Source organism: Mauremys reevesii, linkage group 26 (assembly GCF_016161935.1).
Source record: "Mauremys reevesii isolate NIE-2019 linkage group 26, ASM1616193v1, whole genome shotgun sequence".
Lineage (NCBI taxonomy): Eukaryota > Metazoa > Chordata > Testudines > Geoemydidae > Mauremys > Mauremys reevesii.
Genome location: NC_052648.1, coordinates 1,159,325 through 1,172,016, shown reverse-complemented (window position 1 = coordinate 1,172,016; position 12,692 = coordinate 1,159,325). Strand labels below are relative to the sequence as shown.

At 60.4% G+C, this 12,692-nt stretch overlaps 1 protein-coding gene across 4 annotated transcripts in view; it reads right to left on the bottom strand.

Moving 5' to 3' along the window:
- Positions 1-11,340, bottom strand: part of MAST3 (microtubule associated serine/threonine kinase 3) — a 73,521-nt gene extending 62,181 nt beyond the window's left edge. For 3 of the 4 annotated variants that reach the window (XM_039515386.1, XM_039515387.1, XM_039515390.1), the window contains exons 1-2: positions 11,259-11,340; positions 1,666-1,697 (exon numbers count right to left, since the gene is read on the bottom strand). In XM_039515386.1, coding sequence (XP_039371320.1) covers positions 1,666-1,697; positions 11,259-11,297 — 71 coding nt within the window. In that variant the 5' untranslated portion in view covers positions 11,298-11,340. Of the gene's footprint in view, positions 1-312; positions 426-1,665; positions 1,698-11,258 lie in introns of those variants that run through there. The other variant, XM_039515388.1, reaches the window with a different exon arrangement.
- Between the last annotated feature and the right edge of the window lie 1,352 nt (positions 11,341-12,692).

The window sequence follows — 12,692 nt, the reverse complement described above, 5'->3', positions numbered from 1 at the left end:
GGGGGCTGCGGGTTGGGAGTGGGGGCACGGGCACAGAGGGGAGGGGGACCCAGAGCTGGATGGCAGTGGGCGGGCTGGGTCTGGAGCGAGGGGCAGCGGAACGGGTCCCCACCCCGCCCGGGCTCCAGCCAGGCCTCGGCGGCCCCGCGCAGGAAGCGCGCCCCGACCCTGCGCTCTCCCGGCCGGGACCGCGGCTGCAGACGGCTCCGCAGCGCAGGGGGCGGGGGGGGGGCAGCCCGGGGACCCGTCGGACCGCGCAGCGCCCCCTCCCCCGCACCGCACCCTGCGCGCCCCGCCCGGCCCCGGACTCACTCCAAGGTCAGGGACGGGATTTTCAGCCGGTCCCTGCGCGATTTCATGGCTGGGGCAGCCGCCCCTCCCCGCCCGGCTCCCGGCAGCGCGCAGCGGCCGGCACCAGGCGCCAGGCTGCGCTGGAGCGATCTGGGCACCGGCCGCCCCCGCCCGTCGCTCAGGAGCTGCGGCTCCCGCAGGGGAGGCGGCCCCCGCCCGGCGCAGGGACGATGCGCTCTGCGGGGCCGGCTCCGTCCCCCCTCCCCGCCCCCAGCGCGGCCGGGCGCACCGGGGCCGCCCCCGAGGACCCAGAGCTGGCGCTGCACAGAGTGGGCTCAGGCCCAGCCCCCACCGCGCACGGCTGGCGGGCCAGGGGGTGCCCCCCCCAGACCTGAGGGGAGCCCCAGGCTGTGCAAGGTCCAGGTCCCCCCACCCCAGCTCTCCTGCAGGGCCTGGGCCCTATACAGACCCAGAGTCTGGGCCCCACAGCCCCACAGCAATCTGCCCCCCTGCGGGAGGCCAGCTACTCCCAGCCCCTGGCCACCAGCCCCGTTAGGGTCTCCCCCACAGGCCCTGGTCAGGCGGGAGTCAGTGCAGGGGTCACACTCATCCCTCAGAGTCACTTCGATTTCCACAATGCAGCAGAAGAGAACAGGGACCAAACACGCTCACAGTCCAACGGGCCCAGCCCCGCGGGCTCCCTGCTTCCTGGCACAGGCCTTGGCACTGCACTGAGGTGCCACTGCAGACACAGGATCAAACCCATCCCTGGATCGACCCCACTGCATGATGCCAGGAGGGATTTGTCTTGGTGCCCAGGCTCCCCCAGCTCAGAGCAAAGTGCCCGGGGCGAGTGGGCAGCTCCGGTGTCACTCCCGTTGGTGTCAGTCCCTCCACAAGGTACCAGTGAGAGCCTCCGGCCAGAGCCTTCAGCACTCTCTGGGCACGGAAAGGCTGCGCCGGAGCCAGTGTGGGATGGAGCCGCCCTGAGCACAGAGCAGCCCGGAAGGAGACAGCAAACCACCACCAATCTCTTCAACACAGCCCCCTGCTGCACCCACCCCGGCCTTGCCCTGACGCGGGTAGTGCCCCGGGCCTGGCTGGGACCGAGGCATATCGCTGGAGCTCCACACTGCAAGGGCCCGTCCCAGCAGGGAAAGGGGTTGAGCAAAGAAAAATGACACCCTTAAAAAGGCACCCCCCTCCCCTGACTCCAGCAGGGACCACGGTGCCGTCCCAGGCCCAGCTGGGCGCCGCAGCACAAGGGAAGGGCCAGAACTCTCCCGTCCCAGAGCTTCTGAGAAAGCCCGTCCCAGAGCTTCTGAGCCACGCTGAAAAGCAGGGCAGGGCAGGCACCCGTCCGCTCATACTTACATGCTTCCTCGGCGGGGCAGGCTCAGCTCCTTCTGCAAGGAGAGGGAAGAGAAGAGAGGGGTCAGCGAGCCGCTCCCCCCTCCGTGCCATGGCAGCTCCTGCCAGCACCGTGACTGCCGCAGCCACAGAGCAGCCGGGGGGATTTCAGGCAGGGAGTGCGTCAGGTGGCACAGTGCCCAGCCAGTGCATCGGACCCCACAGCCCAGCAAAGGCTCTGCCCCTGCCCCCTCTGCCAGCTGGGAGGAGACAAATGGCCGCAGCTCAGCATCCTCCAGCTCCCAACCAGCGGTGCCACCGCGTGAGCCTCGCAGCTGGGTGCGAGTTATGGCTGCTACCACACAGGACTAGGGGGACTCCCGGGTTCTATTTCTCGCTCCCATGCTGGCCCAGTGCAGGTCCTGGGGCACCTCTGGGACAGTTCTCTCTTTGGGGGCGCGTAAGGCCTCACTGGCTGAGGTTTCTGAAGGTCTTTGAGACCCACAGGCGGAAGAGGCTCAGGGTCACCATGGAGAGGCGTGCGCCTCGTCTGGGGGAGCCAGCCAGCCCTCTGCCTAGCGGGGGAGGCTGAGAACGCCAGGCTCTGAGTAGGGAGCCGGGGCAAACCGACAGCTCACTCCAGGCTGGGGAAGGCTCCGGCAGCATCCCACAGCTCTGCTCTCCCCGCATCCTGGCAAGCTGCAGCCCTGCTGGGCCTCTTCCTGCGTCACTGGTCTGTCACCTCTCCTCGGGGTCAGACTGCTATCGGCGCCGTGGCCCGGGCACGGGCGGGTGTCTGGGCTGCCCACGTCTGGGTTCTCCCCAAGGCACAGGTGCTGCCCTTAAAGCAACCCTAGCCATGTCGAACATCGGCCCCCGGTGACCCTGCCTCGTGTTTGGAGTCCTGTGGGAGCAGCACTCTCAGCTTCTCCGGCGGGTGTAACCCCCCTACGCAAACGTCTAACAAATCACAGAGCCCTGGCGTATCCCCTCCCTTGCCCAGAAGGTCGGGCACAGCGAGTGGCATTTCCCTGCAAAGATCCCTAACCCCAGCATGCAGGAGGGGGACAGACGCGTGGGGGAGGGGAAGCAAAACAGTGACCTTGCGCAGCAGCTGGCAAAGCTGCATTTCAGCCCCTGGGCTGGGGGTGAAAGGCTGCCCATCCCATGATGCTTTGCTTGGAGGCCTGGCACCCACCCAGCGTGAGCCCACAGCATGCGTGGGGCAGCCAGCAGGCAGCAAGCCCTGTTTACTTTTCCCCTTGTTTGGGAATATTTTTGCAAGAGCTGTTTGCTGGCATGTGGCATGAGGGGATGAAGGTCAGTTCTTCGGAGGCCCCTGGGAATATCAGAGGGTGGTGCCGGGTGCAACTGCATCTGGCAGGTGCACGTCTATGCACTGAGGGGCGCAGATGCAGGCTCCACTCAGTGTGTTCGGTGGGGTGCACAAGTGGTAGCTTCTGTGCGTGTGTCACTGTAGGCGGGGGTGCCTGTGCCTGCACTAAAGTCGAGGAACATTCCCCTGCTAAAGCTGGTGCCTCTTCCACTGCCCTGCCAGCAGCCGTAGGCCCGACAGGCTGAGTCCCACACCTGCTCAGATTCCCACGCTCCCCCGCAACGGGCTAACAAATGCACCTCTCCAGCCCCACTGCCCCATTGCCCCAGCCCGTCAGCAGCTTAGACACAGATGTGAAATTACACAGAGTTACTGGCATGACTCTAGGGCCTTCACACACACTCACACCTGCTCCCCCAGACACCCCCCTCACAACATGGCCACTGACACATGCCTGTGTGCTCCCTACATGTACGCAAACACACCCACATCAGCACAACCCCACCACATACACCTGCCATCCACACACACGCCCACACATCTCTTTCCTGCACAGCCTGTCTCCCCCCAACACAGAACGGGGAAATCCCCACCCGTGGTACAGTAATGAAATGCTAAACTGTATTACACAGTCCAGCCGCAAGGTGGAGCTGGGTGCAACACACCTTATTTAAGCTACCCTCAGCCACCCGGGGCCGAACATGAAAGGCTCTTTGCCTATATCTGGCACAGGAGCGTGACCTGGCGTTGAAAGTAACTAGGGCCAGAGAACAGAAACGACAAGGAACAAAGCAACAACGGCTGCAGGTTCTCACCAACCTGTCCCTCTCCAGTGCCCCGGAGAAACCTTCAGAGCGGACAGGCTGGAAACAAGATTTTGCAGCTTCCAAGCGCCACCAGGAAACAGATGATATTCAGGTATCTTCTTTATTCGATGCTCCGGTGAAGCAAGCAGAGCATATCTTTAAATCTTTTCCCTTTCCTGACACCAGTCACAGAGGTGACTAGGACAGGGTCCTGGCTACATTTCATGTGTACTTTACACCTCAGAGAAATGTGGTTTATGAAAGAGCACGTTTTATTTCAGCAGAGAATTCAAGAAACGAGGGGAAATGTTGACTGTTTTCTAAGAGCTCTCCATGCACTCACTGCAAACTGGGATTTGGGGACGGCAAAACATGAAAATATCAGGGACAGGCTGGTCATAGGGTTAACAGATAAAAACCTTTCACAGCAAAAGGACTCAGTGGATTATTTGATGATACTGGACTTTGGAAAGGGGATCCCCAACAAATTAACTTAAGAGACAATGCTGAACCTACAAACACCAGAGACCGTGGAGGAGACTAGCTACAGATTTATGGCAATCAGGGGCAGCTCTAGGGATTTTGCTGCCCCAAGCACGGCAGGCAGCGTCCGAAGCCGCCGGACCAGCAGACCCTCTGCAGGCACGCCTGCAGGAGGTCCACCGAAGCCGCGGGACCAGCGGACCCCTCCGCAGGCAAGCCGCCGAAGGCAACCTGCCTGCCGCCCTCGCGGTGCTGGCAGAGTGCCCCCCGCGGCTTGCCGCCCCAAGCACGCGCTTGGCATGCTGGGGCCTGGAGCCGCCCCTGATGGCAATTCAGTGGATATCATCTGGTCATAGTGGACTATTTTTCCAGGCATATAGAAATAATGTATTTGAAGGACATAACTGGGACACAGTGTTATTGAACAACTGACACGCGTTTTTGCTCACTTTAGTATTCCAGAAGAACTAGTGACAGACAACAGGCCACAATTCACTGCAGCAGAATTTAAGTCATTCTAAATGAAAGATGATTTTGATCATGTTACCAGCAGCACACACTACCCACGAACAAATGGAGAAGCTGAGATAGATGTACAGACAGCCATGAAAACACTACAGCAGGAAGATCCTTTCCTTGCTCTTCTGAGCTACAGATCAACACCTACAACAGTTCCTGGATATAGTCCAGCGCAACAGCTGATAGGAAAACAACTCAGAACTACCATTCCAACTTTGGAAAAGAATCTGTCTCCAAAGTGGCCAGACAGTGAGAGACCAGCCAAATTGGATAGAAAAGCAGAAAGAAATTATGAACACTTTTATAACCGATGTCACTCAGAGAATTGCCAGGTCTAGAACCTGGCAATCACGTGTGTGTCAGACTGGATGGAGAACTCCAGCTGTCACACAGAAAAAGAATTCAGGGCCAATCTGCGATTGAAACTGGCAGTAGGGAGTTCAACAGAAACCATCAACATCTACAGCTTGTTCCTCAGAAAGAACAATCAACAGAGCAAATGCTACGGATGGCGGGTGCAGAACAGATGACATAAGGATTCCAAACACCCCACAGCCCGTCGTGGCAACTAATGGACAGGCAGATGGCTAAGTTGTTACACGTTCCGTTTGTGTAATTAAAAAACCAGGGCAATTCAGAGACGCCTGACAGACCGATCCGTGCTGAACCTCAAGGACAGTGTGGTGGTGATGATATAAACTGTCAATGGCAGAAATGCAGAACGCAAAGGGGAAGATGGAATGCGATGCTAAACTATTACACTGCTTGGCTACGAGGTGGCGCTGTGTGTAACACCCCGTATTTAGACTAACCTTCGCCCCACCATGCAGAGCATTAAAGGATCTTACACTGAACACATCTGGTGCGTATCGCACTCAGAAGGAGCTTTGTAGCCACTCCACATCTGGTACAGAAGCCTGACCTGAGCAGCACTGCAACCTTCCATGCACCAGAAGTACATGCCACCGTGTCAGAACAGCACCAACCCCCTCCTCTGCTCTCCAGCCTCATTTAGTCACCTGGCCCTTTCCTGTTGCTGCCCCGGGTGTTAGCCCAGGGGCTAAGGAGGTTCCCCGGCTTTGCTTTTCATTCAGGAGCCACAAGAAGCAGGCTCCTCTCGGCCCAGATCAAAGCTGGGATGCCGAGAGGCAGGCAGGCGTTTGCCATGGCAACCACTGATGTCACAGTGCTGTGATGCACCCGGAGCACCAGGGATTCTCCGGGGATGGCAGGGGAGGGGAGAAGTCACTGCCTCGTGAGAGCAGGGGCAGCAGGGATTGTGCACAGAATCCTGAGCTCTTGGAGCTGCAACGTCTGTCCCCCCCTGCAGCCCTCCCATGGCACCGGCACGTGCCAGGCCTCAGCCCACCAGCAGGGAACAGCAGCGGGGCTTAGCACCCATGTCTTCCACAGCGCTAAGTAACCCACACAGCTGCTGGACTGGGTGTCGTATCCCCTTTCACAGGTAGGGAAGGAGGCACAGAGACATGAAGGGATAGCAGCAGAGCTGGGAACAGACAGCAGATGTTCTGATACACACATGCACCAATACCAGCCCCCCTCCATCCACTCGACCACGCTGCCTCCCAAAGGCCAACAATAAGGCAGCAGATAGATGCAGGGGGCAAGGCAAGGGCAGGGCATGGGATCAGGGATGCTGTGGGGTGGGGCATGGAAGAGTCAGGGATGCTGTGGGGCAGGATCAGGGATGCTGTGGGGCAGGATCAGGAATGCTGTGGGGCAGGGAGGAAGGGTTTTAATTTTGCAATATTTAGAGAGAGCTCATTAAAAAACAAGTAAAAATAAATAAAATTAATTAATGGAGATATCCTATCTCCTAGAACTGGAAGGGACCTTGAAAGGTCATCGAGTCCAGCCCCCTGCCTTCACTAGCAGGACCAAGGACTGATTTTACCCCACATCCCTAAATGGCCCCCTCAAGGATTGAATTCACAACCCTGGGTTTAGCAGGCCAATACTCAAACCACTGAGCTCTCCCTCCCCCAGTAACAAGTAAAATTGTTTGAGACACGATTAGTCCAGTTATCCCCTTCCCCAGTAACCCCCATGACTCAGATTATCCCCTCCCCAATAACTCCTACAGGATGTTCCGTATCCAGTTTGTCAATGATCAGGTGCAGTCTGATTGGCTTAGAGAACAGGTCTATTATGTGCACAGGCCAATCAGGGAGCATAAAAGCCCTACATTCGTGCAGCATTTTTATGAATCGGATGGTCCTGGCTGGGCAGCCCTCCTGCTGCAAGCTGACAGGCCAGCAGGGAGCCTGGCCGAGGGCAGGGCTGCATGGCCGGTGCCTGTTCCCCATGCTGCCTACTGGAGGCCGCATGTCACACTCATGAGCGGATGGCTGGAGACAACCCCTGTGCAGGGCATGCATGAGCGAGCGGGTTCCCTGGAGGAGCCGTTGAGCCCCGAGCCCTGTGATGGGGAAGGAGCCAGGGGTTAGAGATTAAACATTTGTTATCGGGATGGCCATGATTCTCAACGGTTTGGGATTAGATCAGAGCCACTTCACACTGCAGGGGGCTGACAGCTGGAGCAGCTCCTGTCCAGGTTCCTACAGAGCGAGCAGCCCCCATCCCCATATTGCATGCCCCACACTCCTGCACAGCACTCCCTCCCATGCATGCCCCCACAGGCCCTCCAGGGCACAGCACCCACACTCTCACCTGCCTCCCTGCACAGTCACACGCACTCAAGGAAGGAGCTGGTTTTGGCAAGAGTATTTTAGGACTTCGAGTAGCAATTGTGCTGACCAAGGATTTGCCTCTGGGGGCGGGGGGCCGTTGTACACCCCACCTGCCCATGCACCCCACCCCCACATCCCCTAATGTACACCCCACCTGCCCATGCATCCCACCCGCATGCTGTAGGGTGCTTACGGATGATTCCACTTGGTGCACTTTCTGCCGAGATGCTGTTTTCCAATGGAGAAATATGAACACAAGGCAGACAGTGGAGCATGCCTGCCCCGGGAGCTGCCAGATTAAATAACAGTAACACCGTGCCCTTGTGCAACAGCCCGGAGAGGTTTACTGACATTCAGCGATTGCACCTCACAAGCCCCTAGCAGCACAGAACTGTGCGGCTGGAAGGGAAGGAACTATCAGCTCAGTCCCCTATGCTGAGGCAGGACCATGTCACCTAGAGCAGCCCTGACAGGGGTTTGTCATCACAAGCTCCTTTTGCAGATGGGGAAACAGAGGCACAGAGAGGCGATGTAACTTGCCCAAGGTCACACAGCAAGCCTGAGTCGGGAACAGAGCCCCAGAGTCCTGACTCACAGCTAAAACTGCACTGGGGGCTGGGATTCCCAGTTATGGAGACATACTCTCGCTAGCTTTCGCTGAGCTAACGTGCTAAAAATAATGTGGCAACAGTAGCACAGGAAGCAGCAAGTGGTGGCACAGCCTAACCGCCCTGAGTACATCTCCGTGGGGCCTGGGTGGGTTGCTAGTACATGGGGTGGCTAACCCCTCCCACCTCTCGCCACTGCCCATGTGACGCTGCTGTTTGTAGCAAGCTAGCTCCTGAGTGTGTCACGCCTGCAGCTCGTAACCCCTGTCTCGTCTTACACCTCCTACAGCAAACTACAGCCACCGTTATGGGGCACTTAAAGAAGAAATGAAGACGCAGTCCCTGCCCCAAGGAATTTCCAAGCTAGTTTTGATAGGAGCCTGCCCACCCCACAGCCATACTGGGGCACTGGGTCTGACCGGCACAAACCACCCCCAGTCCTGCATACCCTGTATGTGCAGAATCCAGCCTTCATCGCCTCTAAACACGTAGCTCATTAAACACCCAGCTGGTGCCCTGGAGCAGGGCCTGCCAGAGGCGACCGCAGGGAGGGTGTACATGCAGCCAGAGGCCACAGACACAGCACTGGGGGGGCACTCGCACAGGTGTCCGAGTGGTACTGGCTAACATTAGCAGGGGAAGGGGTGGGAGTGCACCGACCTGCTGGACTGGGAGTCTGAGTGGAGAATGGATGGACACGCAGCGGGAGGTTTCCTTTGGCTGGGGCAGCCAGGACACAATTGCTCAATGCTGCCGCAGAAATCACTGGTTTCAGAGTAGCAGCCGTGTTAGTCACTGGAGCTCTGTGCTCACACAGGCTGGTGCTGCTGCAGCTCAGGGCATGGCCCTACTCTCCCTTCCCTCACTACTGGGCCAGGTTCTGCCTCCCATCCGCGGGGCTCTGAATTCACCAGGGTAACGGCCTTGCCCTTCCATGGCAGTGGAGACAAAGTGCTGAGCACCCGCAGGTGCTGCAGCACCCACCTCATCCCCCTCTGCATCATGTGCAGCGTCACTCTGCAGGCAAACCCTGGGCGCTCAGTCCCAGTCTCTACCTTGGCTCCTCACCCCTCTGCAGAGTGGGGGCCAAGAGGATGGATGGGGGCAGACAGTTGTCAGGGGACCAGGCCCACCCTCTGCTGGACTCCCTGGTGCCAAAGACACCAGGCCAGGAGCTGAGTGAAGCCAGCCACGAGCTACAGGTGATGCCAGGCCGAAGCCAATCTCAGATCAGCAGTGGGGCTGCCCCTGCACGGGATGCACAGGTACCCCTGGCATTGCGGGCAATGGCTCCTGGCCTGACTCATCCCACATTCCACCTCAATGCCACACGCCAGCCTGGACCCCGCCAGGCGGCCTCGATCGCCATATGCAAAGAGCACAGACTGGGGAGCAAAATGACTCCAACACGTGGGAACGAGCCGCCTAGGGCCAGGGCACAGCAGGGCAGGGTCACGCTCAGGGAGCTGCTTAGAGACTTTTCTGCTGCACCCCCCCTCCCCCGCCAAGAGAGGCCAACCCTGGCCCTGTGAATCCCTCTGTCCCCACCCCTCCCCCATCACATACATGGGGTGCTATGCATCCTCTCAGCCCCCCCCCACATACACACACTGGCTGTGCATAGCTCCCCATCATGCACAGGCCAGTACCCCCCACTGCCACACACACAGCCCCGTCACACCCACTGTACACACACAGCCCCGTCACACCCACTGTACACACGCAGCCCCGTCACACCCATCGTACACACGCAGCCCCCCATTGCCACACACGCAGCCCCCGTCACACCCATCATACACATGCAGCCCCAAACACACGCAGCCCCCATCACACCCATCATACACACGCAACCCGCCAAACACAGGCAGCCCCGTCACACCCACCGTACACATGCAGCCCCCCAAACACAGGCAGCCCCGTCACACCCATCATACACACGCAACCCCCCAAACACACGCAGCCCCGTCACACCCATCATACACATGCAGCCCCTCAAACACACGCAGCCCCGTCACACCCATCATACACATGCAGCCCCCCAAACACAGGCAGCCCCGTCACACCCACCGTACACATGCAGCCCCCCAAACACAGGCAGCCCCGTCACACCCATCATACACATGCAGCCCCCCAAACCCACCCAGCCCCGTCACACCCATCATACACATGCAGCCCCCCAAACACAGGCAGCCCCGTCACACCCACCGCTCACACGCAGCCCCCCCAAACATATGCAGACCCATCCAGCCCATTGTACACACGCAGCCCCCCATCTCACACCATTGGTGCTGCAACTAGGGGTGCTGGGAGGGCTGCCGCACCCCCTGGCTCGACATGGTTTCCATTAGATGCAGGGTTTACAGTTTGGTTCAATGGCTCCCAGCATCGCACTATACAAATTGTTCCAGCCCCTCCTCATCTCTTCCAGACACAGCCCCCGCCTCATCACCCCCACCCGGACACAGCCCCCATCACCCCATACAGCCCCGTCCCATCACCCCTACACAGCCCCCGCCTCATCACCCCCACCCGGACACAGCCCCCATCACCCCCATACAGCCCCGTCCCATCACCCCTACACAGCCCCCGCCTCATCACCCCCACCCGGACACAGCCCCCACCCAGACACAACCCCATCCCCTCACCCCTCACCCAGACACAGCCCCCATCACCCCACACAGCCCCCACCCCATTACCCCCACCCGGACACAGCCCCCATCACCCCACACAGCCCCCGTCCCATCACCCAGACAGCCCCCACCCCATTACCCCCACCCGGACACAGCCCCGTCCCATCACCCAGACACAGCCCCACCCCATTACCCCCCCACCACACAGCCCCCATCACCCCACAGCCGCCACCCCATTACCCCCACAGCCGGACACAGCCCCGTCCCATCACCCAGACACAGCCCCCACCCCATTACCCCCACCCGGACACAGCCCCCCCATCACCCCCACACAGCCCCCGCCCGCCCTAAGGCTACGCGCCCCGGTTTCAGCGCTGCAGAAAGTTCCGTTTGCTGCCCGGTTCCCTCCCCGGGGAGCCGCAGCGCCCGAGACAGGAACCGGGACCCGGCCAGGGGAAGCGACCCCCGGGGGCGGCCCCAGCCGGGCGCTCCGGGGCCAGCGGTGCCGGTGGAGCCGCGCTCACCTGCAGCCCGCGCCGCCGCAGCAGGCTGGGCTCGTCCATGCCGCGCTCCCGGCCCCGCGCTGCGCGCAGCCTGCGCCTCCGCGCCGCCCCGCCCCCGCGCAGCCTGCGCCTCCGCGCCCGCCCCCTGCGCCGCGCCGCGCCCGTCAGCTGATCCCCCGCCCTGCCCAGCGCCGCGCCGCCCTGGGGGTCCCCTCCGGGCAGCGCAGCCAGGGAGGGTCCCGGAGCAGGTCCCCGGGGCCGTGGCCTCCCTGCCCTCCGCCAGCCTGGGGAGCCCGTAGGCGCAGCAACCCCCCATTGGACACGGGGGGAGCCTGGCCCCGGGGCAGCAGAGCATGGGGCCGGCGCAGCAAGATCTGCTTTTGCTTTTCAGTTGCACTGAACTTGTCAGCGCCCGGGCAGGCCTGGCTCCCTGGGTGCCCAGGGGTTGGCACAGCCCCTTGGGGCAGCTGCTGGCTCAGGACAAGCCGCAGCTCAGCTGTACCGAAACAGGGGTGTGACTTGGGGGCCCCCCTTCAGGCAGGCCAGGACCTGCATCTGAAACCCCAGGCAAGACACCCCTAGCGAAGCCACCCCTGGCCAGGCCCATGTGCCCTCCCCAGGTCCGGCCAGCAGCATGAGACCAGCTGTTCAGCCCAGCAGCCCCCCTGACCCGAGTGGGCCTGTCCCCCCTTTTAGCCCATCCTCCGAGCCTGGCAGGGCAGGGCTGAGCCCACAGCGGCTCATTAACACTTCCTTGGCAGCAGGGGGTTTGTCTGGCACACACTCAGCATCCTCGAGTCCCAGCGACTTCCAGCAGCGCATTAGGCAGTGACTAGCTTCTGGCACCTGCCGTTTGTCCTCTCAGCCTTGCTGCAGGGGGACCACATCTTGCTCTGCGTTTATGGCAGGCCCAAGCAATGCTCGGGGCACTCGGGCTGCACGGTGGGGAGGTTTGGGACAGTCCTTAGTTCCTGGGGGAGTTCAAGCCACAGTCTGGGGTGGCCCCCCAGAAAGCTCCAGTTCCTCCCCCCCCCGCAACACACACACACACACACACGCTTTACCCTTATTGTAGAGAGCTCCATTGGCCTGAGGAGCAGAGTTGTCAGCTAGGATTGTCATCCTGGAGCTTTGGGCTTTTTTGGGTATACCGGACCCAGCCGTTACGGCCTGAGACATTGAACTCGATTCAATAGGCTGTAGGAAGCCAGTGCAGGGAGGGGAAGACAGGTCAGATTTGCTCACGGTAGCCTATGGCTGCTGAGGAGACGCACTACAGCATTCTACACGAGCTGGAGTTTCCTAAGCACTGACGGTTTCGTACCCAGGTACGTTGCATTGCTGTAGTCCAGCTGAGACGCCATGAACGTGTGATGACCCCCCCTTTGAGAAACGCTGGGCTAGATGATCAGAATGGTCCCTAAAATCAGTTAACAGAATAGGTTTCCTTAGCAG